This window comes from Sciurus vulgaris, assembly GCF_902686455.1.
Source record: "Sciurus vulgaris genome assembly, chromosome: 3".
NCBI lineage: Eukaryota > Metazoa > Chordata > Mammalia > Rodentia > Sciuridae > Sciurus > Sciurus vulgaris.
This window is the reverse complement of record NC_136463.1, coordinates 18746113-18773527: the sequence shown is the minus strand read 5'-3', so window position 1 is coordinate 18773527 and position 27415 is coordinate 18746113. Positions and strand designations below refer to the sequence as shown.

At 52.5% G+C, this 27415-nt stretch overlaps 2 protein-coding genes across 8 annotated transcripts in view; one reads left to right on the top strand and one right to left on the bottom strand.

Moving 5' to 3' along the window:
- Window positions 1-15001, top strand: part of NMT1 (N-myristoyltransferase 1) — a 34199-nt gene extending 19198 nt beyond the window's left edge. The window contains exons 5-12 of the mRNA XM_079130276.1: window positions 1128-1219; window positions 2397-2513; window positions 3213-3383; window positions 4632-4740; window positions 7606-7776; window positions 8276-8443; window positions 9601-9738; window positions 10380-15001. Coding sequence (XP_078986402.1) covers window positions 1128-1219; window positions 2397-2513; window positions 3213-3383; window positions 4632-4740; window positions 7606-7776; window positions 8276-8443; window positions 9601-9738; window positions 10380-10400 — 987 coding nt within the window. The 3' untranslated portion in view covers window positions 10401-15001. The remainder of the gene's footprint in view (window positions 1-1127; window positions 1220-2396; window positions 2514-3212; window positions 3384-4631; window positions 4741-7605; window positions 7777-8275; window positions 8444-9600; window positions 9739-10379) is intronic.
- Window positions 12660-27415, bottom strand: part of PLCD3 (phospholipase C delta 3) — a 47495-nt gene continuing 32739 nt past the window's right edge. For 3 of the 7 annotated variants that reach the window (XM_079130273.1, XM_079130268.1, XM_079130270.1), the window contains exons 2-16: window positions 24298-24459; window positions 23990-24218; window positions 23470-23599; window positions 22319-22547; window positions 21823-22024; window positions 21540-21684; window positions 20559-20711; window positions 19385-19528; window positions 19103-19253; window positions 18216-18332; window positions 17430-17596; window positions 17058-17193; window positions 16794-16943; window positions 16526-16691; window positions 12660-12975 (exon numbers count right to left, since the gene is read on the bottom strand). In XM_079130273.1, coding sequence (XP_078986399.1) covers window positions 12906-12975; window positions 16526-16691; window positions 16794-16943; window positions 17058-17193; window positions 17430-17596; window positions 18216-18332; window positions 19103-19253; window positions 19385-19528; window positions 20559-20711; window positions 21540-21684; window positions 21823-22024; window positions 22319-22547; window positions 23470-23599; window positions 23990-24218; window positions 24298-24430 — 2322 coding nt within the window. In that variant the 5' untranslated portion in view covers window positions 24431-24459 and the 3' untranslated portion in view covers window positions 12660-12905. Of the gene's footprint in view, window positions 12976-15889; window positions 16692-16793; window positions 16944-17057; window positions 17194-17429; window positions 17597-18215; window positions 18333-19102; window positions 19254-19384; window positions 19529-20558; window positions 20712-21539; window positions 21685-21822; window positions 22025-22318; window positions 22548-23469; window positions 23602-23989; window positions 24219-24297; window positions 24460-27415 lie in introns of those variants that run through there. The other 4 variants (XM_079130269.1, XM_079130272.1, XM_079130274.1 and 1 more) reach the window with 4 other exon arrangements.

Sequence of the window (27415 nt, the reverse complement as noted above, 5' to 3'; positions counted from 1 at the left end):
AGGAATGATGAAAATGTGAACAGATTTTTCCCTTTTTTTTTTTTTAAAGACAGGATCTTATCTGTGTGTGGTGGTGCACACCTTTTATCCCAGCTACTCAGGAGGCTGAGACAGGAAGATCCCAAGTTCAAGGTCATCCTGGGCAACATAGCTAAACCCTGTCTCAAAAAGGGCTGGGGATAGCTCAGTGGTAGGGCACCTGTAAGTTTAATTCTCAGTGCCACACAAAAAAAGAGAGAGAAAGACAGGGCCTTGCTATGTTGCCTGGGCTGAGGATACAGTGACTTTTCACAAGCATAGTCCCGCTACTGACACTTGGGGACACCCAGTCAGCATGGCACACTATAGCCCCTAGCTCCTGGGCCCAGGCTATCCTCCTGCATTAGCTTCCCAAGTAACTGAAACTATAGGCAACTTCATCGTGACCAACTCATGAGCAGAATTTTTAAATAGCAAACTTAGGTCAACAGATGGAGACAGCAGCTGCCCAAGGCAGAAAAAAAAAGGTCAAAAGGTGTTTGGTTGGGCCACTAGACACAGTAACTCTAGGCAGTAACTCTCCTAGGAGTTATGCAGCCCCAAGAATCATCTCTCCAAAGCGTTTTCACAGAAGTAAAGATCAATGATGGGGAGCTGGGCATGGTGGCACACGCCTGTGCTCCCAGTGCTCAGGAGGCTAAGGCAGGAGGATCACAAGTTCAAAGCCAGCCTCAGCAAAAGCAAAGTGCTAAGCAACTCAATAAGACCCTGTCTCTAAATAAAATACAAAACAGGGCTGGGGATGTGGCTTAGTAGTTGAGTGCCCCTGAGTCCAATCCCCAGTACCAAAAAAAACATCAATGGCGGCTCCCCATTGTTGATAGTTGAGAATAATGGAGCAGTCACTTAATTAGATGACATTCTTGGTCTGCCACTCTATGTACTTTACATAATGGCTCTACCCTTTAGCAATTCAGTTTCCCATTACATCTTGTTCTAAAAGAGTCTCTGTCATGCCTGGGGTAAAGAGGGTTTGTGAGGCTAGAGGTTTTTGGTAGTTTTATGCATTCTTCTGTGAAGCCACACACCATTGGAGTTTCCCCCCATCTGGCATCATACCTTGCAGTGAGCTCCTTATTTCTCTACAGCTGAAGGAACTCTACACCCTTCTGAATGAGAACTACGTGGAAGATGATGACAACATGTTCCGATTTGATTATTCCCCAGAGTTTCTTTTGTGGTGAGTTATAATGGCTTTCTTAGAATTTTTTTTTTTTTTTCTTTTTTAATTTGTAAGCAAGAGAAATTTACTTCTCATGGTTCTAGAGGCTTAGAAGTCCAAGATCAAGGCATTAAGCATGTTTGGTGTCTAGTGAAAGTCTGGTCTCTGTTCTAGAATCTCTTACAGTTCCAAAGGCAAAGCATAGAGCAGAATAATCACAGGGCACCAGAGTTTTCATCCCTGCCAAGAATTGACTTTTGAGTGGCAAATTTGTGTGTTCTTCTTAAGTTCCTGCTTTCAAAGGAGACTTGCTTTCATTGGAGCTTAGAGTTGAAACCTAATTGAAGACAGATTGAAAGCCAGGGTCGTAGCTCAGTGGTGGAGCACTTGCTTTGCACATGTGAGGCACTGGGTTCAATCCTCAGCACCACATAAAAATAAATAAATAAAATAAAGGTATTCTGTCCATTTGCAACTAAAAAAGAAGAGAGAGAGAGAGAGAGAGGGAGAGAGAGAGAGAGAGAGAGAGAGAGAGAGATTGTCTTGGGTGAGGTAGATTTTTGTAGAAAAGATAATCTGCTGTATGTTGACTTTATGCAAGAAGAGAAGGTAGATGAGACCTACTAAGTTTTTTTTTTTGTTTTTGTTTTTTAAAGGAGAATCATTTTCTATCCAGTTTCTGAGCATGCTCAACTATATAAAAATGGCCTTGCCTGGCTGAGTTATCCATCTGGCTAGCCATGTTTAATATCCGGGAAGAAAGACTCCTGAGGCTGAACTAGAGAGGGATTGCCTTCAAGGGTAGACAAAAATGAACAAGCAGAAAGAGGGGCAGGTAGGGAGAGCTCGAGGGGACCAGAGTCAGCTCCCAAGCATGACACTCACTGGCCAGTTTAGAAACTGAAGAAGCCAGTTCTCTGGTTCAAGTCATCTAATGAACACAAACAAATCAGGCATGAAATCCTCAATATGACAGCCTTGGATGGGTGAGTAAAGCTGAGTGGCCTGAGAGTGAGAAGTGGCTATGGCTTGATTCCATTTGTGTCTGAGAAAGCTTGGCTCTAAAAAGAATTCAGCTCCTCATCTCTAGGGAGATGGTAGCACCAGGGTAGAACCAAACATGGCTGTGGAGCCCAAACACCTACCCAGCCTGCTGCAAGCAGCACCACAGCCCCAGCCCTTCTGTCTTTTCCAGGGCTCTCCGGCCGCCTGGCTGGCTTCCCCAGTGGCACTGCGGGGTTCGAGTGGTCTCAAGTCGGAAACTGGTTGGGTTCATTAGCGCCATCCCAGCAAACATCCATATCTATGACACGTAAGCACCAGCACTCACCCCCACCCCCACCATCTTGGTCTGACTGGAAGAAGGAGAAAACTACAGTTCTCCCTTGAAGGGGAGCACAGGTTCCAGGCATGGAAACTCATCATAGCAACCATGTGTTTTGCTCTGAGTTGTGGCTTGTTCCTCTGCCTGTGATTTGGGCAGAGAGGGGCCCGCCTCCACTCCACTCCAGCAGGCACGTGATGATTTACCTGAGCCACTTCAGAAGTGGACCAGAGCCAGCATGACCCAGATTGAGATGGTCATTGGAACCTTCCATCTCTGCTCTTCCTTTTTCCTGGCAACATCATAACCATATGCCAGTCTTTGTGGAGGATTCTGTGGGAATCAGAACCCTTGAGATTCTTGACTTCCTCTGTAGGGTTCCCTCTGCTGCTTCCCTGTGTGCTACAGGTAGAATTTCCCAGCCTGCTTTTGAGGATTCCCAGGGAGATGCTGGTGATGTCTTCAGATAGAGTATTTGCTTGGCTCCCACTTTGTTTGGAAGTGGAGTAGCATAGAGACTGATGGAGTGTGGGAGGGAGCCCCAGTACTACTGATCAAGGGAGGTTGGCAGCAAAATATACACCTTGTGCTGAAGCCCCCTTCAGGTGTGACTCCGTGTGCTTGAAGGAATTGCCGTGACTTTCCCTGTTAAAAGCTTTGCTATCTACACCTTCCCTCTTCCTTCAGAGAGAAGAAGATGGTGGAGATCAACTTCCTGTGTGTCCACAAGAAGCTGCGCTCCAAGAGGGTGGCTCCAGTCCTGATCCGAGAGATAACCCGGCGGGTTCACCTGGAAGGCATTTTCCAAGCTGTTTACACTGCTGGGGTAGTGTTGCCAAAGCCTGTTGGCACCTGCAGGTAAAATTCTCTTCCTTTAAGATCCTAGAAATGTGAGTGCCCCAGCTCTAGTCAAGCTTTGTGAGATACATTTCTGCTTCTTATGTGTGCCCAGGAGTGGCTTGAGGCCCTAGTATCTGATGTGGGGAGGTGGGGTACAGAGGAATGAGAGGAGGTATAGGGATAGCGGTCTGGAATGAAGGGTTAGCTACTCAACTCCTGCTGGTTACTGCCATTTAGAGACAAGGAGAGTCAGTCTGTTGGGAGTTTTTGTTTTTGTTTTTATTTTGCAGTACTAGGATTGAGCCCAGGTGTGCTCTACCACTGAGCTATGTACCTCAACCCTTTTTACCTTTTATTTTGAGATAGGGTCTTCCTGAGTTGTTGAAGGTATTGCTAAGTTGCTGAGGCTGGCCTAGGACTTGTGATTCTCCTGCCTCAGCCTTCCAGGTCTCTAGAATTATAGGTGTGCCCCACCACACCTGACCTTATTTTTGTTTTTGTTTTGTTTTGTTTTGTTTTGTACCAGGAATTGAACCCAAGGGCACTTAACCACGAACCAAATCCCTAGCCCTTTTTATTTCTTTATTTTGAGATAGGGCCTTACTACATTGCTGAGGCTAACCTTGAATTCATGATCTTCTTGCCTCAGCCTCCTGAGTCACTGGGATTACAGGCATGTGCCCCCATGCCCAGCTTTCTTTTTGTTTTTAAGGAAGAGGCCAAACCTGGATTTTTAAGGAAAATGTCCTAAAATTTTATTGATTGACTCAGTTTTGTTTTGAGAGTTGCATTGGGCAAAGAGAGCTTGTTTGATCCCTGTGTGATTCAAGGAGAAACTCTGACGTAGATAGAAAGTTGTTTGAAATTACTGAATAATTTCTGTCTAGAGAACTGGAAAGTGAGACACCAGGTAAAGATAGACAAGGAGGAAGGAAAAGGGCAAGCATGTACCACAGTCTTCTGGGCATGACTGTAAATCTTTTCCATTGACTTGATTCCAGGAATGAGGATTGCTGTCCCCAGACAACTGCTATTACAAAGGAATGACTTTTGACATTGAGAAAGAAAAATAGGGAGAAAGAAAAGCTAGGAGGAGCTATGGCAGGTCCGAGTCCTCTTGGAAAAGCTGGAACCTGTGCTAGCCCAGCCCAAGTGGGGCCTGACTTGTCTCTCACGCCACCTGCTGGCCATCTGGAGGTCTCCCTGCCACAGTTCTAATGGCACTGGCCAGAATCCCCTGAGGACAGGACATTTGTGTCCCCACAGGTACTGGCATCGGTCCTTAAACCCACGGAAGCTGATTGAAGTGAAGTTCTCCCACCTGAGCAGAAATATGACCATGCAGCGCACCATGAAGCTCTACCGACTGCCAGAGGCCAGTGGCACCCTGGGGTGGGCAGGGACAGGAGATCCTGGCCTTGGCAGGAAAGGAGCTGAGCTCGGGGGCAGGGGGAGAAAAGTGATCCAGCCCATAGTTTATTCCTTAGTCTCCAGGTTTCCATTGCTTCTGTTTTTTTGGGGGGGATGGTGGGGGTACTGGGGATCGAACCCAGGGGTGCTTAACCACTGAGCCACATCTCCAGCCCAGCCCTTTTTATATTTTATTTAGAGACAGGGGCTTGCTAAGTTGCTTAGGGCCTCACTAAGTTGCTGAGGCTGACTTCAAACTCATGATCCTCCTGCCTGCCTCCTGAGCTGCTGGGATTACAGGCATGCGCCACCACACCTGTCCCATTTCTGTTACTTTTGTTTTTGTTTTTGTTTTGGTGCTGGGGATTGAACCTAGGGGTACTTTACCACTGAGCCATATCCATAGCTCTTTTTAATTTTTATTTTTTGAGACAGGGTCTCACTAAATCGCTTAGGGCCTCACTAAGTTGCCCAGGCTGGCCTAGAACTTGCGATCTTCCTGTTTCAGCCTTCCAAGTAGCTGGACTTACAGGCATGTGCCACTATGCCCAGCCTTGTTGTCTATAGCAAAGTTTTATTTTAGTTTTTCTCAGTCCCTCCTGAGTCTGTGCCTGAGCTGGCTTCCATGCCATGTGTTGATAGACGCAGAGAACACCTATCCTGTATAATTTTAGCTTAAATGAACATAAATAGATCAATCTACTTACTCCTTCATATTCATTGCACACATTCTAGAGCCCAGCACAAATAAACTCTTGAGTGTCCTTCCTTCTGCCAAACCATGTAAAGGAGGGGTGACCTAAGCTTATGAGGGAAACCTAGGTTTTTAATCCCAACATCCCAACAGTGGATTTGCCACTGAAAGACCGGGCAGCCTAGCACAAGCAAGTTTTCTGCCCTGGGTCTGAGTTGGCCTGGTTTCCCAAAGAAACCAATGTTCCTGCCCTCTAGTTGTGCCTGGCTTCAGGATCCTGAGGTAGGAACTCTTGAAACCCCTTCTCTTTCTTCATAATGCTTCCCGTCAGCTAAATTATTGTGTGCCTGTTTCTCGGAGGACTGCCCACCTGTATTCATCAGTCACCAAATAGTATTAATCACCCTGTCATGGGATTAATCCACTACTGGATTGTGGTCATAGGTGTTTCATCTTGAGAGACCACTGGTATAGGTAGACACTGCCAAAAACAGATTTGAGGGCCATAGTGGGTGTCCTTTTCTGCCATCATAGCAGGTGTGCCCTGTGTCCCTGATAGTCAGAGAGTAATGCTAACTGCTACAGCAGCCAGGAAAATGTCTGGATAAGAACCCATTGTGGCTGTGATTTTCAGCCCAGTGTGAGAGGTGTCACTGTGGGAGCTGTCATGTAGAATGAGGTCACTAGGTATTCCCTAAAGAGATCAGGGCTAGCAAGCAGTTTTGGAGAGCAGAGTCCCAGAACTGAACTTTTAAAAGCAACTCCTTTCCTGGGAAGCAGTTGTACCACACAGCAACAGGCATATCAGCTGTAACTCCACCCAATTTTTCATTTGTGTATCAAAACTCTGGGGATGGCCTATCAGCTCCAGTATTTTCTCCATAGGATCACATGGTTTCCTTCCACTGAAGCATTTTTCTAAGAAAAAGTATCTGTACAGCTGGGTGTGGTAGTGCATGCCTGTAATCCCAGTGACTTGGGAGCCTAAGGCAGGAGTTTTGCAAGTTTGAGGTCAGCAACTTAGCAAGGTCTTAAGCAACTTAGTAAGACCCTCTTTGAAAATAAGAATAAGGCTGGGGAGATAGCTCAGTTGGTAGAGTGCTCGCCTCACAAGCACAAGGCCCTGGGTTCAATCCCCAGCACCGCAAAAAAATAAAAAGAAAGAAAGAAAATAAGAATAAAAGGGGCTAGGGATGTAGCTCAGTGGTAAAGCACCTCTGGGTTCATTCCCTGGTACCAGAAAGAGAAATTTTTTTTTAAAGCAAAAGCATCTATAGGGTAGATGATAGTTTTGAGTTGAAATCCCTGGAGTTGGGTGTTTTTCATCTGAGTTCATCTTGCAGCAGTGTCCTGTTGGGGTACTGCTGATGCTGTGACCAGACCAGGCTGGGTCCTGGGGTCTGTATGTGTTATGCTCTGTGTCTGTAGGAGTGGGACAGAAAGTGTCAGGAGACAGCAGCTGTGGTTCAGTACGAGGAGGAATGGGTGCTCAGAGGTAGGCTTCACTGAGGCCCAGGAGCAGCCCTGTGCTGGACTGAGGGAGATAATGGAAGAGCCCCCAGCACATCCAGGGAGCCAGCACAGTTTGTCTCAATCATGTTATTGTGGACATTTTGGGCTGGGTAGTTCCTTGTCATGGAACTGTTTTGTGTGTGCAGTATAGGATATTTAGCATCTCTGACTTTTAGACCCTAGATGCCAGTAGCACTCAGTTGTGACAACCAGAGATGTCTCCAGATATTGTCAGGTGTCCCCAGGGGGGCAGATTGCCTCCTTTGAGAACTGCTGGGCTAGATGGACATAAGGTCTAGCCAGAGTGACCATCTGACCTGGAGGGTGAAAAGCTCCATGGGAAGTTTGAAACAAGGGAGCATAGGAAGCACTGTGTCGTCTTAGGAAAACAGCCTGGGACCATGTGGGTGACAAATTGATGCGATAGCCTCAGCCTGTATGGCAGCCAGGACAAGATGGGAAAGGGCCAGAAGATCCTAAAAGGGCAGGATTTGGAGCAGAGTAGGAAGGCCCAGGGTATAAGGGGAATTGGTGAGAATGACCAAGGAGTCTCTCTTAAGGGGCTGGGTAGATAGATTTGGTGTGACAGACACATCTGATACCATCTCTTCATCCTCCTTCTAGACTCCCAAAACAGCTGGGCTGCGACCAATGGAAAAAAAGGACATTCCAGTAGTGCACCAGCTCCTCACAAGGTACTTGAAGCAGTTTCACCTCACGCCAGTCATGAGTCAGGAGGAGGTGGAGCACTGGTTCTACCCCCAGGAGAATATCATTGACACTTTCGTGGTGGAGGTGAGTTGGAAGCAGGTGGAGGTGAATTGGAGGCAGCCCCTTGAAGCAGCCAGGTTCCCAGGGCCCAAGTTTTGGCACACTAGGCTTCTCGAACCTTCTGTGTTTGGTCCTCTTGAAAGACAGGGAGCTGTAGGTTGTTCCTACAGCCACACCCACCTTGATGACACAGAATGGCATACCAAGCCCCTCTTGGTCATTTAGGCAAGCCTTTGGTTCCTTGCTTGTTCTACTTAAAGTAGTGCTGTTTCGATACCAGAGTCACAGTCTGAGGGATGTGGGCCTCAAGAAGAGGTCCCTAATGATGCCCAGCCTGGTTCTGTCCTTAAGTGCCCTTAGCCAGTGTTTCCTCTCCTGCATATCCTGTTCCATTTTCCACTCATTCAGCTAGAGGGGTAAAGCTGCCTGAAGGTAGTGTACGCCTATGGAGAATGTATTGTTTCTGGGCCATGGTGTCACTGTGCGTGTGTGACACTGCCTCTTTTTATTATCTTTCCTTCAGAATGCAAATGGTGAGGTGACAGATTTCCTGAGTTTTTATACACTTCCCTCCACCATCATGAACCATCCAACCCACAAGAGTCTAAAAGCTGCATACTCCTTCTACAACGTTCACACCCAGACCCCTCTTCTAGACCTCATGAGCGATGCCCTTGTTCTAGCCAAAATGGTGAGGAGCAGACCAGAGGATTGGGAGATCCTGGGGGTAGGGCAGTGGAGCAGCTCCCTGGAGCTTGGTGCACACGGGCTGGGAGGCTTCAAGCCCCTTCACCTTCCTCTTAGGTGGGGTGCTAGCAGTTTTCAAGCTCAAGATTCAAAATTAGGAGGGAATCAGGCGTGTCTGAAATGGCAGTACTGAATTCCTGTGAGTTTCATTTTTGTAGCTGGTGCCAAGAAGGACCCTGACTAGCCGGTCTGCTTTGGGATAGTGGGGTCCTTCCCACTTTCCCAGTATGGGAAGGGCAGAGTGGGCTCCGCCTGGGCAAATGATTGGACCAGCCGACTGGAGAGCATGGGTGGTAGGTAGTCGGTTGGTCCTCAGTCAGGTGGTGCCAGTACCCTCCTGCACTGAGCCCAGCCCCACACCATGAGAGCTTCCAATCTATATGGTGAAATTGGGGAAATGAGTTCATCACAGGCTCAAAGAAACACATGAGGTGTCACACCGTCACCTGTGTATACCCGAGCCTGAGAGTCAGGTGGCCATAGAGTAAGGAAGCTGATAGAAGCTAGCTTCCCAGAGGAAGGGGCTCTGAGCTTGGTCTCCAGAGGGAACTACAGAAATCACTGAAGTGTTTTAGGGAGGCATAGCAGTAGTGACCTGAACACTGGGTATTCTGTGTACACTCAGAGGACACTGAGGAGAGGCCAGATTGAGGGTGGCATGCAGACTGTCTTAGGAAGCACACCTGGAGAGCCAGGCACTAGCTGCAGTTTGGATCTAGCCCAAAAGCAGCCAGAGTCTGACAGAATCCTACTCTATGGCCATCTCTAGAACAGGGTTTTGTCGTGTTGTTGTCGTTCTTTTTGGTGAGGGAGCTACTGAGGATGAACCCAAGGGTGCTTGACCACTTAGCTATATCACCAGGCCTTTTTATTTTTATTTTGAGACAGAGTCTCACTAAATTGCTTAGGGCCTAACTAAGTTAATGAGGCTGACCTTGAACTTGTGATCCTCCTGCCTCAGCCTCCTGAGTCACTGGGATTACAGGCATGTGCCACTGCACCAGGCTCTAGAACAGTTTTGAGATGACAGCAGAGTGGGCAGGAAGGTAAGGCAGCTTTCCTCTGTCCTCACCTGTTGTCATTTCTTCTGTCACCCTGCAGAAAGGGTTTGACGTGTTCAATGCACTGGATCTCATGGAGAACAAAACGTTCCTGGAGAAGCTCAAGTTTGGCATAGGGGATGGCAACCTGCAGTATTACCTGTACAATTGGAAGTGCCCCAGCATGGGGGCTGAGAAGGTACGTGTGGTGCAGACAGAGGTGGGCTGCCACTCAGGGAACTAGTGCCTCCAGCAGAAACAGGGCCATAGGTCTGAGATGTGGCATCAGTCAGGGCCCTTGTCAACTGGTGTTTGGGCCCTTGAAACATCTGTTCTTTCTGATAGCCATTCCAGTAGGTCAGTGCTCCCCTCTCAAGGACTGGTGAGAATGGCAGAGGGCTAGGCCCTAGAGCCTCGCTGGCGCAGGAAGGTCACCTGTCTGGCTGGGGCAAGCATTCTGCACCGTCCAAGAAAACCATGGAAAATGGAAGTCAGTTGCCCGTGGAGGTTAGGTTCTGTCCATCAGACTGTCCTGTGCTTGCCCCTCCTTAGCCCTTTGTCCTCCAGCTGCTCAGGGAAGCTGAGGGGCACGGGTATGGTCAGCATTTACAAAACACTGTCCTGTGAGCTAGAGGGAGCCTTTGCCCAGTGTTCCTCAGGAAACCATATCACTGGAAGCTCCGATAGAAATGGGAGCCTGGTGCTGAGGCTGGGCGAGAGGCCTGGGCTTGTTGTGTATGCTCATGGCACAGCCGGTGGACCAGAACTTGAGGACAGTGGGGAGGCAGGAGAGTCTTGGGTGCTGTCAACTCAATTCTGCCTCTCCCTGTTGACTCCTAGGTCGGGCTGGTGTTACAGTAACCAGTCGCCAATGAGATTCTGGATAAAGCCACTGAGAATTCAAACCAGGAAATGGAACCCTACCACTTGTTGGTCTAATTTTCACAAACGTGAGAATCCTTGGCAAAGGGAACAGAACTGAACCGGCTTTACCAAACCACCAGTGAACTTGACAATTGTATTGTAATGGCGTGGGCTGCGTGAAGTCACTTCTGGCCGTGTCTCTGGTCTCCCTGTTTTCCACTTAATCACATCCTCATGCAGCCGTGATCAAGGGAATGTAACTGCTGAAAACTAGCTCGCGATTGGCATATTATGGAGTTAACGGGTGAATAATAAAAGTATATATATATATATATATATTATATATATATAAATATTTTAAATATCTTTCATGTTCCAAATGTGCAAGGATGTTTGGTCTCTAATGAAAAGCTGAATCCAGTCATTCCTTAAAATTAGAACCCAAGGACAGTGGCAGACATGTTGGCACAGTTGCTTCCTTCAGAGGCTTTTTTCAGGTGAGCAGGAAAAAAGAATCTGGGGAACTTCATTCTGTTTCCCTTTGGAATTGTCTGCAGTGACTGGCTTTGAGCTGGGAGGGAGGTGGAGGGACTCTGCCAGCTCTGGAGGGCTCAGATCTCACAGGATGGCAGGTGCAGCTGGGTGAGCCTGTCTTATACTGAGCAATGGGGACAATCATGGAAGCAGATTTCATTAATTGAGTCCCCTCTTCCTTCCCCTTGGCCTGCTCCCTGTAGGAGATCATCCCGTCCAGTGATTTAAAGAGCTCTTGAGCCAACTGCTGCCACCCTTACAGGGATGCATCCCCTGTGAGATTTTGCCTTTCTGTAACTGGGGTGACTGGCAGTTTGAAGGGGACCTTGGACCTCCTTGTAGTGTGTGGGACTTTGTGGAGACCACATCAGTGCAAAACCCTGCTTAGCTCATCTCAGAGAGCCAAGAGTCAGCACCCTGCTGTCCCTAGGGTGGCTGGGCAGGGATGGCATGGGGCCAGTCCCCAGACCCCTTCAGCCCCCAGCCCCTGGCCTGTGCCTTCAGCCCATTAGCCATTTCTTGCTGTGCTCCTTTCCAGGACACATGACCCACAGTAGCAGCAAGAGGTGGTGATTAGAGGAGGATCTTGACTGGGCAACAGAAATGGTTTCCTGTAGCCATTGTCTGAGTCTAATTTTCACTGATGCTGTTTTGTGGATTTTTGTGGTGGTAGTGATGGTTATTGATGCTGCCAGTTTCTCCAAAAGTAATCAAGCCTCTGGTCACATGGCTGTCCACGTAGGCATTCTTCAGTGGTGTTGATCCAAGTGGCCTGGGGAGGATTGGGCTGTGGAATCGTCAGTAGCCCACATCCAGCTTCCGCATAACTTGCTCTAGGAAAATGTCCTGGCTAGGTAGCGTGATGTGTGGCAGGGGAATCTCTTGCTGCTTTTACCTCTTGGCCTCTTGTAGGGAGCTTTAGCCAGGAGCCAGACTTCACCTCGTTGCACAAACTGAAGCCACTCTGTAGGCCAGCAGAGGTTTGCTTTAAGCTGTAGGTTTTCATGTGTTTTGCCAGAGCCTAATTCTGCAGAGTCTCCAAAACTGGAGGAAATTGTTTGCTTGGGATGGGAGCTGTGCTACTGTGGGAATGCTGTCTGTTCTCTGCAGACTACTGCTGCAGCTCCAGTGTGCTGGATTTTTATCAAAGTCTTCTAGGGGGCTCCCTTCTTCCCACTATCCTGTGCTGCAAACTGCAGACACCAGCGAAAGTGGCTGACCTTTGACTCCTTGACTCCAAGATACCCAGACCAAAGAAGCTGCCATTCTTGGCAAGAAGCGTACTGAATCCCACAGACTGGAGGAGTCGGACAGGTGGGGGCTTGCCTTCCATTTTTGCAGACAGTAGACACAGTGCCCCAAGTGCCAGAGCAGTTCACCCTGACCAGACCTCTCAGATGTCAGTGCAAAGTGCTCAGGACTTTCCTACCTGGATGAAACTTAGAATGTTGGAAAGGCTCCCTCCCTGTCTTAATCTTGATCAGTTTTGGGCCAGGTCCCAGCTCAAGTTGCCTCTGAGATTTGGGGTACACAAATCTCGAGTGAGCTTTGCTTTGGTTGACCTGGTGATGGAATGGGAATAGCGAGCCCTTAGTGGCTGCTGTGAAAGAAGCAGATCCCTTGGCAAAGACCCCAGCATCTCCCTCCCCAAAACCAGGTCACTGCTCCTCAGACTCGGCGTGTTCTCCTTTTGAGGACCTGTCCAGGAAGACTGCTCAGGGCTACTGTTGAGTTTCATTTTTGTCTAAACTGTCCCTGGGTTCTTCACTCAACCCCTCCTGGAATTTGAGGCCAGAGAGCACCATCAGAGGGCTCAGGTCCTCCCACAGGAGCCTGGTAGTGTGGTGGCACCATGACTGGCTTGAACCAAACAAGGGAAGGACAGTGCCTCCGAGCTGACGTGCTCAGGCAGCCGAGTTGGAAAGCCTCTCTGGGCCTGGCCCCCACCCTGTCACCTAGTCCTCCTGACTACCATCTTCTGAAGACGACCTTTACCTCCTGCCTCTGGATTAACTCCATTTGACCATGGACTCCATCTCTGTAGGGAGAAAGCCGGATAGAAAGGAGGCCTTAGCTCTGGATTGAGGCCTACGTAAGGCTTGTTTTCCCCACATGTGCCTGTTTCTGAAGATGCTGATGTTTGAAGGCTGGCCCACACCAAGCTACTCCAACACCCTTTTTTTATGGAAAATTTCAGGCCTCGCCTGCAACTCTCTTCTAACTACCATTGCCCACAACTTGCTGGGTCTCTGAAGTCCAAAGGCAGATGTCCCCTGGTCTTGAATTCTTTCCCCAAATATGACCAGCATTTAACCAACCTGAGGCCTTGGACAGGACTGTCAGGTCAGGGGAGGAGGCAGGAGTGTCTGCGGGGCAGCCTTCTTCAGGCCTGGCCTCCTTGCCCCAGAACCAGAGGAGACCCAAGACCTCATTTTTGCGCGGTGGTAAAATAAAGGCAGGCCTACAAACAGACTGTACCAGGGGAGGCTATTTAGGAGTTTTCGTTTCATTTAACCTAAAAACACTGACTGGCTGGCAGGCAGGGCCACATCTGGGAACAGAGAGGGCAAGCTTCTCCTTTTTGTCTTGGCTTTTCTTTGGGCTGTAGTGGGGCATCCATTTCCAGGGTGGGGAGAAAATACCAAATGCATTGTTGTTCTGCTCAGTACATCTCACTTGTTTCTAATAAAGGAAGCAGCTGAACAAATCCATCTGCCCTCCTGGTATTCCTCTGGTCAGCAGGTGGCAGTAGAACAGATGAATCATGGGTCCTGGCCAGAGCAAGGATGACAATAAAGGCCCCTGGGACCATGATACTAGACCAGCTTTGGAAGACCTTCTTTTCGCAAGGCTGCCCTTCTTCCAGGGCATACTTGACTCTTTCCCACCCACTAGGGAGGAGCCAGGATGGACCCAGGTTCTCCAGAGGAGTAAGGGTACAGGAGCATCAAGCAGCTTGGTGGAGTCAGTCACCTGTGGCTTCTCACAGGAGGATACAGGCACCACGTCCTGCCAGAATGTCAGGATACCACATCCCCTCCTGGGCCACAGGCTAGGTGGTTCTGTTGAGCCATGAGGGGCACTGCCCTCCCCAACTCTAGTGGTGCCAGGGATGGAACCCAAGTCTTGCTCGTGCTGGACAGGAGCTGTACCACTGAGCTACACCCCCAGGCCCCACCAAGGACATTTCTTAAATGTGACATTGCTGGGCCCCAAGAACTGCATTTAGAATTCCCATCCCCCCTGTTCTTGTCCTTTGGAACTTTTCCATCCCCTCACCCCATGATCCTCTCCAGCCCCCCATGGCTATTTCCAAGGCCCTTCCATGGAACTGAGAAGATATAAGAGCTGCCTGACCCTCATTCCTATGCCCCTACTTTGTGTCCCAGCCTTTGGCCATGACCAAGTCACTGTTTCTCCAAGGCTCACACCTTCATTCCTGCCCTGAGCTTTGGCTGAGAGAATATAGCCCTATGGGTGGTCTCTAGGGATCCAGGGACTTCCCAGAATAAAACTGATTTCTTCTGTGCCTCCACCACCCACGTTCAGTCCCTGTCACCTTTCTAGCCCTAAGGACTGGCCCTTTCAATGTGGGAAGCTCTGGGCTCTCATCCTGTCAAACCTTCCTTTTGCAACACCAAACCAGAGAGAAGAAGCAGGACTGGGGCTCAGCCCTGGGCTTCTGCATGCTGCCAGGACCCCCAGCCAGGCCCTGACCAGAGCTGGCCTTGTGGGGACCAGACAACTGGACATAGTCTTGGACTTGGCATCCTGGGGTTGTCCGACCCTCCTGACAGCCATGAACTCCAGTGCCTAGGCTGCCTAGCCCATCCCTTCTGGACCTGGACCCCTTTGGACTCTGGTCATCCTCCTTCAGATATTCCAATTTATCAGAACCAAATTCCTCTCCTATCAAAAACCAAAAGCAGGCTGGGCACGGTGGCATACACCTATAAACCCAGTGACTTGGAGGCTGAGGCAGGAAGATCACAAGTTTGAGGCCAGCCTCAGCAGTTTAGGGAAAGCCTAAGCAACTTGGTGAGATCCTGTCTCAAAAAATAAAAAGGGCTAAGGATGTGGCTCAATGGTAAAGTAGCCTTGGGTTCAATGTTCTGTGCTGCCAAACCAAAAAAAAAAAGCAGGCACTCCTGCCTCAGGTCATGGGGTTGAAGGAAGGTAGAGACTGGACCAGCCCTGGGTTTGGTTCTTACGGCCTTGGGACCAATTCAAGGCCTAGCCCAGCCTACCCTGCTCTTGTCCAGTGCTGGTGATGTTGCCTGGTAGAAACTAAAACACCATAGCTCCACAGTCCCATAAGCTCCTCTGACAGGCGCAGGCCCAAGGTTTTCTCTGGATCCAGTCCTCTGGTCATTGCTTACTCTCCCAGCATTGCTACACAGGTGGCCCAGAGCACTGCCACTTTCCACGCCTTCATTTGCAAGGCTGTTTGCCTGTCCTTGGGGTGTGCTCAACTGAGCAGCCAGGGCTCCTGAGCCCAGCTGAGCCTATAGTGGGGCTCCCTCACAGTACTGCCCCAGGCCCCATGTAAGGCCAGGGGAGTGGTGTGGCCTTGTGAGTCTTCAGACAGCTTTACGATACTCACAGCAGCTTTTAAGTCAAGAGCAGGGGTCAGAGCTATTTTGAGCCATGGCATCTCCCACAGCCACTCCTGGCTGTCTTAGACAAATCCAAGCCTGCTGGGTTCTTGCTGCAGCCGTCCCTCAGGGAGGGTGTGGTGGCACAGAGGTGCTGTGGCGTGGGGGTAGTAAAGGAAACTTGCTTCTTTATTTTATTTTTTAGTTGTTGATGGACCTTTATTTTATTCATTTCTTTATGTGCGGTGCTGAGGATTGAACCCAGTGCCTCATACATGCTAGGCAAGTGCTCCACCACTGAGCCACAACCCCAGCCCTGCTTCTTTACTTTGTGTGTGTGTGTGTGTGGGTGGGTGGCACTGGGGATTGAACCTGGGGCCTTGTGCTTGCAAGGCAAGCACTCTACCAACTGAGGTACATCCCCAGCCCTTCTTTACTTTTTAAAATAGATACTCTCCCTGCCCTCTCCAAGGCTGTCTAAGACCCAAGTTACAAACCTACTGCCAGGTTTCTCCAGGGCTGCGCCTCAGCACGCCCTTCTTGCTGGAAGAAGTGAAGCCAAGGGAAGAGGAACGCGAGTTCAAGAGCAGGAGGTGGTGGCTGGGAACGCCTGAGGGCTTTGGTGTGGGCTGATGCCTGGGATGGGGGCAGGGGCGACTGTGTAGGGCTGGATGGCCCCGCTAGAGGTCAGAATAGCGGCGGGCTCGCAGTTATCCTGCTCCCCGAGTCTCTAGGCAGCAACAGGCCGGGCTTCTTGTAAGCCATGATGAGGACCAGGGCAGCTGGAGGCATCTCAAGGCCCGGGGCTGGACCCCACTGAGTGTCTTGAGGGCACAGATCCCCTGCTAGTTCCTCAGGAGGGGCCTAGTAGTCCTCTGCACCCAGTGAGGCCAGCACCTGCTGAGCCAGCCAGGTGGGGGCGCTGGGGGGACTCTTGCTCCCACTAGTCCTCACTCCAGGGGAAGAGGGCTGTGCTGGGGTGCAGACTGGTACCTGCAGAACCCCGAGTGGTCCTTTTGTCCTTCAGGAGTGCTGGATGCGGATGTGGACAAAGAGCGTGGCTGGGGACAGTGAGGCCCCATCCTTGGAAAGCAGGTGGATGTGGCGGTACCCTGTAGGGACAGCAGCCAGGCATCAGATCCTTGGCCCCAGCTCCTGCCTGGTTCAGGGAGGGCCACAGGGGAAAGTGGAGGGTCAGAGGTGACCAGTGCCTGTGAGGCTGGGACCACATCCCGTTCCATCCCCACCCGCTTCCACCAACCTTGCTTCAGGCTGTTGAGAGGCAGTGTAAACTGGCCCACAAAGTCATTGGGGGAGGTGGTATCATAATCTTCTACCACAAACCGCACCAGCACCAGCTCCGGGGCCCGCAGCTGGAACTGCAGGGTCTGACCCCAGTGGGGGTTGAAACCTAGGGCACAGGTGTGGCAGTCAGGACCCAGTTGGGCCCAGGGCCTGTCCTGTGCCTCCCTCCTCTGCTGTTTGCATCTGTGCACCACTCCCACCCATGGGCCCACCTACCCACCATTATTGAGCACATAGCTGGTCTCCTTCCGAGCACAGTCTGCGGGCACCCCATGGATCTCTATGCGCACCAGGGGGTCCACAATGGAGCTAGGCTTCTCAGCATTCAGCTTGGGCAGCTGCTGGGCAGTTAGTACCTGGGGAAGGGAGGCAGGGAGCTTCCACCAGGCCCCCACTGGGGTCCATACACACTCCTACCCCTCAGGACAGCAAGCCCCTGGCCTGACCGCATGCAAGCTGACCCCTCCGTGTGGACACAGACACTCAGGCCACTCACACCAGGCCTGCCCTAGCTTCCTGTGTCTTCCTGCAGACCGACATCTCTCCAGAACTAGCCCTGTCCTGAGGTTGGATCTTGGTCCGTGCTGCTGACCTGGACTGTGAGAGTAGTTCTGGGAGGTCCAGGGCACTCGGGGTCAAAGGTTGTGTCAGGTTGCCGCAGGCAGGCAGGTTTCAGGACGTAGCCACACCGCCCGTTGATGAGGAAGCGCCCTTCATTGAGGTCCATCTCGTAGCCCGGTGTCTGGAAGTTCAGGGCCACTGTGGACAACAGGATTAAGAAGGGGCTCTTAGTGGCCCTTTTCTCACTGCCCGGTTTCCGACCACTTGGCTGGGGAGGACACGGCTCCTCCCACAGAGGCTCAGCATCTTACCATCTGATTAGAGACACTTGCCTGCACCATGACTTGCAGGAAGGTCACAGCAGCCAGGGAATCCAACCCCTACTGTCACCTGTACCTTCTCCCTGGTATCCCTCAAGCCTGCATGGTGGGGCTGGGGTGGGAGGTGCTAGAAAAGTCCCCACTCTCAGGGTCAGGCCTAGGCCTGGGCCAGAGCCAGGGCCTGAGGAGTCCTTGAGTTTCCCTATCTACCCCTAGGGGACCGTGCTACCTTCCTTTGGTAGGACTCAGTGTCTCTCAGAGCCCACCCTTGTCAGTATTGACTTTATTGACTTAGTGGGGCTGCCAGCTGTGTGTGTGCAGATAGTTTTAAATTTCTAAAATTAAAGAAACAGCTTTTAAAATAATTATTGTCAACAAGATGCGTATTTCTATCTTCCGGAAGGCTACGTGGCCCCCTCCCATGACTGCCCAGAGACCACCCCCACCTAATGGCCTCCTGCCTGCCCCGGCTCCCGGCCCCCATGGCTCCCACTCACCCAGCTGACAACCTGAGTTCCACATCTCCTGGGGGTTGTAGTTAGCTGAGTTCATCCGCAGACCCAGGGGGTACACACGGGTCAGTTGGTGAGCATTGTGCCTAACAAAGCTGTTCCCTGCGGCAGAGTTTGGGACAAGACTGTGACAGGTCCCCAGAGGTGTCCTTGCCCAGTGCCTGTAAGCCTCCTGGGAACAGAGGCTGAGCTCCCTCAACCCCAGCTCCCCACTGACCCAGGGTGAGAGGGGACTCAGGAGGCTGCTGAAGGCCAGACAGAGGCAGGGACATGACCTAGCACTACACCCTCAACCCTACTTCCCACATTCCCGACTCCCTCATCAAACACCTGGCCCCAGGCTGACATTCCCTGTCATTCATCCTGCCCACACCCTCCAGCCATGAGCCAGGTTCCTGGAACCTTCCACAGGTCCTGCGTCTGGGCCTATGTAACCTGTTCCTCCTGTCTGGAAATCCCTTCCCTCCTTCCTCAGGCTGCTTCCTCCTCGGCCTTCGGGTGATGTCTTCTCAGGCTTCACTGCTCCCGAAGACTTCCCTGATCTCACCCACTCAGGCTGGGCTCCCCGAGTCCCGGCGATGGCCTGACTGATCACCCATCTATGTTTAGCCCACTACTGGGCTGTGAGCTCTGTGAAGGCAGACGCAGGCTTGCTCCTGTCTGTGCTCTCCCCTCCATCCACACCTGGCCCTGTGCTGGACCCTCATTCCCTGAGCAGAGCCCCTCTCTGGGGTCCTGACTTCTTATGGCCCCCACAGTCTTCTCAGTCTCCTCTTCAGACCAATTTCATGGTCCCCCCACCCCCGGCCTTCCAGGAGCCTGCAGGGTCCTACCGCCCTCCTGCCACCAGATGCCCAATCTCCAGCTCCTACCTGCTTCCCGGATGAGCTTCTTGGCCTTGCGCTCACTGAGGGAGCTGACCTGGTAGGGCTGGGGGGCGCCAGGGCCATGGTGTAGGGTTCGCAGGCGGGTGGCCCAGCAGTACACAGCCAGGGCTGACAGCTCCGGGGAGATCTGCTTGGCCTAGGAGACCAGTGGGGGTCCCTGGCTGGAGCCCCCTAGTCTCACCTCCCTTCCCATCCCAACCTCATCCACCCTAGCCCACAGTAGGACCCAGCCCCTGCCAGTCCACTGGTCCACCCAGGATGGCTTACCTGCCGCCTCTGCTCTGTAGCCTCCTCAGCTTCTTCCTCCTCCCATTCCTCCTCCTCGTCCTCCCTGTCTGATAAAATTCGGCCATCGTCGTTGCGAGCAGCCGGTAGCTTCTTCCCCTTCACCAGGACCCGGCCCTTCAGCTGCTGTAGAGGCCAATATGGATGGGTGACGCCCTCCCAACCCATGCAGCAGCTGGTGGTCAGTCATTTAACCCCCACTGAGAGAGGGACTGGCAGGGTTGGGTGCAGGAAGACAGATGAGCCATGTGTCTAATAGGAAAAGGTGGGGAATAACCTAAGAGGCCATCAACAGCTATGGCCAATAGGGTGCCCCATCCATCAGAATACCACGCAGCAGCAGATACAATAAACAGGACAGCCCAGGCCTCAAACAGATCTTTCATGAAAGAAGTGCAACATGTAAAGACATGAGCCTTCCTGTAACATTTAAAAGAGAAGTTATGTACATAGGTGCGTATGCATGCGAATATTCTGGAAGGATTGCGGAATAGGATGGGATGAGCCTGAGTAGAAGAAGACCCATTTTTTTCACTGTATACCCTTTGTATAGTTTGGGTTTTTATGTATGTTATTTTCATATGAATAACAAAAATCAAATCTCACCCACACACAAAGGTGAGTCAACATTCCTACATAGTTGGCACTGGGAGGAGGAAGAGACTCTTCTCCAGAAGCTGTAAAGGTTACATGTCCCGAGAGAGCAGATTAGATGCTCTGGGGCTCGGGGGAAGGGAGGAAGGCCTCTGGCCAGAGGGCCGAGGAGGCTCCTAAGGCCCAGGGAGAGGTGAGTGATGCTGGGCTGGAATTCTGTGCAGATGGTGCTTGGTGGGTGCAGGTGGCTGGGAAGGGAGTTCTAGGTGGAGACGAGAGAGCCACTCTAGGCCCAGGGACCCTGTGAGCAGAGACAGGAAGCCTGCAGGGAGGGCCTGGTCATGGCTAGGTACAGGGGTGGGGTGTGTCTAATCAGACTTGGAGAGCTAGAGGGCAGCAGAGGGACAGAGGAGTGGCAGATGTCAGATGACCCGAGAAGCAGAGAAAGGTTCAAACAGAGGTGAGCAGTCCTGAACCAGAGAGGTGACATGAGCGTGACATGGGGTGGGAGACCCCAGACAGAGCCTCCTCCCTCCGAGGCTGGGAGGTCTGGGAGCCTCACCTCTGGCGATGGCAGCTCCTCAGGATTCTGGGAGTCCAGCGCCTGTGTCACCAGCATGTCTCCCAGGATGGTTCGAAGATGGCGAGCCATGGCAGCCTGCTGCTCCAGCCCGCAGTGGTTCTCAAGGGACAGGATGACAGGGTATGGGGACAACTGGGGGGCGGGAAGGGCAGCTGCTTGGAGCCACTCACTCTCCCTCAGTCACTACCTTCCCTCCACACCTGGGCCCCAACCCCTCAGGACAGGAAGGCAAAGGCAGAGCTCTGGAGAACCCATTTGGAGAGATGAGTCCACGGGAGGTGGGACACACTGGGCCAGCATGTGATAGAGGGCCAGTGGTTAGATCCGGGGCCCCTAAGAAGGGGTGGACTATCTGGGAGGCGGAGGGTGGCTGCAGGAATGGAGCTCTTTTGTAAATGCTCTGTGTGTCACGACATTGACTGTGTCCGTTGCAATACCCCACCATTATTTTTGTTTGTTTGGTATCAGGGATTGAACTCAGGGGCACTCAGCCACAGAGCCACATCTCCAGCCCTACTTGTATTCTATTTAGAGACAGGGTCTCACTGAGTTGCTCTTTCCTCTTTTCCTCAAGGTTTTCTTTTTTGGTACCAGGGATTGAACCCAGGGGGCGCTTAACCCCTAAGCCACATCCCCAGCCCTTTTTATTTTTTTATTTTGAGACAGGGTCTCACTAAGTTGCTGAAGCTGGCCTCAAACTTGCAATCCTCCTGCCTCAGCTTCCCAAGTTGCTGGCCCAAGGTTTTTTGGACTTTTCGTGACGTTAATACATGTGTTAACCATGAAGGTAGGAGGAGGGAGCACTGAGTCCAGCTTTATTCTTCCCCTTGGCCAGTTGTCTCAGCAGCACTTGGTGAGTGAATGACTCTCTGGACAGGGCTAAGAAGAGCTGGTGTATGAATGGGGTGCAGGGTCACTGGGAAGGCTCTGGGGCTGGGTGTAGGGGTCCTAGGGGCTCACCACGAAGGCATGGTCACGCACGGCTTGGATCACATCCCGGAAGAGGATCTTGGAGGTGAGCGTGTGGCCATGGTAAATGACGGGCTCCCCTCCTGGTCCTTCCCAGCAGTCCAGCTCCACACAGCGGCATCCCTGGGCAAAGGCCCTGTAGTCGGACAGACACGTGGACGGGCAAGGTGTGGTGTGGGTGCCACAGAGCCAATGGTCCCGCTGAGCCAGGTGGGCTGGAAGCCCAGCACAGGGGTTGAGCCCCACCTCCCTCCCTAAGCTGGGCTCCCAGTACCTAACATAGGCCTCGGTGCTGCTGGGCCCCCCGATCTGGGAGTCGGTCAGATACGTATTGTGAGAGGAGGAGATGAAGTAGTGGGCAAGAGGCTGGCCCATATCCTGGAACACACACGTGTGGGCCATGTCCAGGGCAGCCCCCTCGGGTGACAGCAGGTACATCATAAAGCCATCCAGTGTCATCAGCTCATGCTGCTTGGCTACAGAAAAGGGCAGGAGTGAGCATTAGGCCGCAGGGGGCTCTGTGTCCAGCCCCAAATGCCCCTAAGGCTCACTCTGTAATAACGACTAGAGTATCAACTGACTAGACTGCATCAACATGCCATTTACTCTCCTGCCACATCCTGTGAGGCGGTCGTATTGTAATGCCAGCCTACAGAGGTGCAGTCTGAGTCTGGGAAGTTCAAGGTAACTTGCCCGAGATGGCAGAGCCCACGTGGCTGGGAACCCAGAGCTGTCAGGAGCCAAGACTGGGCTGTGCTCCCCAAACCCACCTGTCTCGTTGAGCTCATAGGTCTGGATGAGCTGCTGGGCCCGGGCCAGGGTGGTGCCATCCTCGCCCTGGTCCTCCAGGAACTCCAGCAGCTCAGGGGCACTCAGCACACGGTCCTCGCCAGAGTATCGACTAAAGATCTCCTCCAACTCGGGGCGCTTCAGCAGCCGCCGCAGGAACTCCTCGATCTCAGCCCCCTCCAGCCGCTCGTTGTTGGAATGGTCACACTCCTGGAGAGCCGGGGGTGGGAGGATACTCAAAGGAAGGGATACCCAGGGAACCTGACCCACTGTCCCACCCATGATCCATCACAGCTGCGAGACACTGACCCCCATTCCATAGGTGGAAAAACTAAGAACAAGGCTCTGGTCACAGCTGGGGAACTGCAGGGCCAGAGGGTGTCTCAGGTCCAGTGCTTATCCCCAAGAGACAAGATGTGGGAGGAAAATAATGACCCTGGGGCAGGACTGAGCCCCTGTGCCACAGTGCCCCTCCAGGTGCACGCATAACCATACTGTCACACTCACACATTCACACTTGGTAAATGAGCAGTAAATGAGAATTCAGAGTAGTTCAGGTGGGGTGTTGGCCTGTAGTTAGGTGCCACGGGCTCTCTTGTCTTTTAGGGACACAAGTTGGTAACAGGACCCACACAGGTGTCTGCAGCGTGCCCCATCCACTCCACACATGCACTCCACCATCCCGGGGTGCCCTGAGACAGTGTTCCCATGCAGGTATGTGACCCCATGGAGGGGTCACACATGCCTCAGTGGACGGTCCTGGGAGGAGGAGAGTGTGTGTGCACCCAGGTGTCTGCAAGCCAACTCCTGCCTGGGCTCCCGCGTGTGAGCCACGCGTGGTCACAGGTACAAAGGCGCCCTGCAGGCTGAGACACGAAAGCAGCTTTGCTGCTCACTTCAGAGGGCTGGTGCAGTGCCACCCTACGCTTGGGCTCTGCCTTGGGATGAGGAAAATTCTGGGCCCCACTCCTAGTCCCACCCTGGCCCAGTGGCCAGGGGGAGGGGAAAAGGATAACTAGGCCCAGATGTTGCTTTTCTGCAGGGAAAGGAGACTCCCTATAAAAAAAGGTCACAGCGGGAGGGGTGCTGGGGCCAGCGGAGTGGTGGCAGAGCCCGAGGGGCCAGGGTTCACCTTGAAGAGGCGGTAGGCATACATGTCATTCATGTCCACGTTGACCATCCTCAGGAGGCTCTTGATCTCCTTGAAGCTCATCTTACTGTCCTGATTTGAATCTGCCCGGTGCAGGTAGGAGTGGATCCAGGTGTGGGTGCTCAGGAAATACCAGCAAGATACTGGGTCGTCCCCCCAGTGGCAGGTAACGGACCCATAACTTACTACCACCTGGGTCTGGGGGCTCTGGGTTAGAGACTTCACTTTCTGGACAGCCTGTGGGCTCCCTGATCCCTGTAGCAATGTCTTCTGCGTGGGACTCGGTTCCCCAAACCAGAAGGCCTGTCTCTACCTACAGCAAGTCCTCCCCGAGGGAGGGGCACTGCCTTCCTCTTTGGTGGCAGCTCAGGCCAAGCCAGGCCAGGTGGAGTGCCCCACTCAGTTCCAAAGACCCTGTCTCAGACCCAAGGGCAGGGCCATGGCTTCCCTGGGACTGGGGTTCCCTGGGGACCAGTCCTCCCTCCCGGCACCAGCAGGATATTGGTCAAGCCGCTCGCGCTGGCTCATCGCATCGAGGCGCGCGCGCAGCTTGGCCAGGCCACGCACCCAGCGCTGGGCCTCCTCAGCCGTGGGCGCCGCCAGGTCCAGGTTCTTGCGGCGGCCCTTGAAGGCGATGGTGAGGCAGCGCGCAGGCGCGAAAGCGCCCCCATAGCGCCGCAGGCCCTCGGACTGGTGCCCCTCGCGGACAGCCTCGATGTGCTGCACGAAGACTGCGGGCAGGGCTGGGTCAGGCGGTGGCGACCGTGCTGGGTCGCCCCACCAAGTGCCACCCCGGCCCAGCCTGCTCACAGATGTGTTGCGATGGCGCCCGCGGGATGCGCCTCTGGAACCACACGCTCAGGCCATCCTCCTGCAGCCGGTACATCCGCTCCTTGTGCCACGTGCGTGAGCGGATCTTGCAGAGCCGGGAGCCCCGCAGCATGGCGCGCACGTCCTCGTCCTCCGTCAGGCCTGCCAGGAGGGACCAGGAGCATTGAGCCTAGCCCTGCCAGGCAGCGTCCCTGTCAGAAGCTCCCACCTGCCTCTCCCGGCTGGGGCGCACCGCCTTCCCTCCCTGAGTCTCTCCAGACCCCGTCAGTGAGCTTCCCTGCTCTGTCCCTCTTCTTATTGTAACAAGTCGCCATCTCCGCACTTGGCTTTAGGCCTCAGAGGCCCCAAACACTGCTTGTCATCCTCCCAGCTGGGGCCTCTGCAGCCAGTCCCTGACAGCATAACAACCTTCAGGCAGTGCCTGGAACTCAGGCCTCACTGAAGGTCACCCTTTTTGCTACCATTTTCTATCAAAGCCTTCGAGCCAGAATCTGCCACCAATAGCATTTCCTCAATGTGAAACGTGGCGATCAGGAAAGCAGTCTCACTGTCTAATCTAAATCTCTTTCTACAGCCCCAGCTTCTGACTTTTGCCTTCCCAAAGACAAGGGAAGACAGCAGAGGCCACCGGAGACACAGACCAACAACTCCAGAACCATCCCTGCCTGGCCGATCTCCAGGTACCAGGGGATCACTGCACTACACAGCCCTTCTGCTCCGTCCATCTCCGTCCTGCTGCTGCAGCCACCCTGCGCAGTGGGAGTAGTGGAAGAGCAGAATTTAAATTCAGGCCTCTGGGACATGAGGTCCCAACTCTGTCACCTCCCAGTTATCTGGCCCTGGTGGCCTTAACCTGTGACTGCTCTAAGCCTCACGTTCTCCACCTATAAAGCGGAAACCACAATAATACCTATTGCAAAATCCAAACCTCAGTAAAAATCCAAAATTCAGGGAATTCTACAGAATGACCACCTCTGCCCTGGAGAGGTCCCCACCCCGTCAGGTTCTAAGCCCCTGGACACACTGCCTGGTCCTGTGGAGACGGCTCTGAAACATCTCAGCAAAGGGTTATGAGCCAGAGGACAATAGGAGAGGAGGGAACCAAGCCACCCGAGAGCCCACACCCTGCAGAGGGAGGGGGACAGCCAGGAGGGGATGAGGACCCAGAGTTTCCAGAGAACGGGAATCTGGACCTGGATGTGAAGCCTCCACATTTTTTAATGTTGGCAACCAAATCAGATTGAAAAAACAAAAAACCAAAACCACTGTGAGCCAAACAAAACTCCACAGCATGCCTCTCTTCCTCGTTTTTTGGGTTTTTTTTTTTTTTTTTTTTTTTTTAAAGAAAAAAAAAAACCCAGGATTGAACCCAGGGCCTCACACAAGCTAGGCAAGCACTCTGCCACTTAGCCACGTCCCCAGCTCTTCTTTTAAAGTTTATAAAAAATTTTATTTTGAGACAGGGTTTCACTAAGTCGTTCAGTCTAGCCTCAGATTTGCGATTCTCCTGCTTCAGCCTCCTAAGCAGGCACTGGCCGCCTCGCCTGGCTCCTTATTTTAATAAGCCCCAGTTGCAAACTCTGACCTAAGGAATCAGTCTGGGCACAGTGGCACATGTCCATAATCCCAGACACTAGGGAGGCTGAGACAGGAGGATTGCAAGGTCAAGGCCAGCCTCAGCAATTTAGTGAGACCCAATCTCAAAATGAAAAGGACTCGGGATGTAGCTCAATGGTAAAGCACCCCTGGATTCAATCTCCAGTCCCAAACAAACAAAAAAGTCTAAATCCCTGGACCTTCTTTGCATCATCTCTTGAATCATTTCTGGGACCTTTTCCCTATCTCCTACTAGTAGCTGAGTGCTTCAAGAAAAAGCTCAGTCCTTCACCTCCCCCAGGAAGCCTTCCTTGATTTGTCCTCAAATAGCAGTTCTTTTCCTGACCACCAAGAGCAACTTTTCCTTTAATTAACAATAACAAAATCCTATATGGTCATTTCAGGGAACTTTATCAGACCCGAGGGCAGAATGAGGTCTTATCTCCTCCCCAAAGCACTCCTCCCAGAGTCTGGCTCCAGCTTGTTTATAGAAAGGCCCTCAGATGGGAGCTAACTGCCTCTACCCCAGGCCTGCCCTGTTTTTCCTGAGCTCAAGGCAGAGGCCTTGGGGGTCAGGGTTTCTGAACCCTAGCTGTGCATGGAGTCACCTGGGGGTCCAAGGATGCTGCCCCACCAGGTGTGGGGCATCTGTATTGAAATTTTTTACTTTATGGCTTTGAGGCTGGCCATGAATCAGGGGCAGGAGGAAACCTGCCCTTCTTAGGCAACTGTGGTCCCTCCTGGGGCCAGCCTGGGGCCCTAAGAGCGCCAAGAGTTTTTTTGGGGGGCAGGGGGGCTGGGGATATAGCTCAGTTGGTAGAGTGCTTGCCTCACAGGCAAGAGGCCCTTGGTTCAATCCCCAGCACTGGGGAAAAAAAAAAAAAAAAAGAGAGAGATTTTTGGGGACTTGACCATGGCCCTCTGGGTCAGCACCCACTTGGTGCCCCTGGTCAGGAAGGGGAGGTGGAACCCTCCTCCTCTTTCCATTCAAAGAGCCAGACCACCCCCTTCCCCGCCTGCTTCCCACCACACCCAGGCGACCTCTGAATTCTCCCTGAGAAACAACAGGGGAGCAGGTCAGGGGAACCTGCAGTGCCACTATGGCTGGCCCACTTCTCCTCCACCCCTCGGCCCTAGGAAAGGCTCCACAGCAGAGGCCACCTCCCCTAACCCGGCCAGTCCTCTGATGCCAAGTCTGTGGGGGTGGGGAGGGGGCTGGTGAATGACTAAGGCCGGAAATGGAGGTGAGTCACCCAGCTTCTGTTTTGTCCAGAGTATTCTGCAAACAGGCCACCAAGACAGGCAGCCCGAATGCCAGATGTCCCCCTGGCAGGTTTTCACACTGAGGGGGCCGCTACTCCTGGCCTTTGCCCCTAGCTCCCCTGGAGCCTGCTGAGGAGAGAAGAGGGGTAACATTCCAGGCTGCCCACCCAGGTGGCACTGGCCTCTGGGTCACATGGCCCCCAACCCTCCCTAACTACACATTAGGTGTGTACCCAAA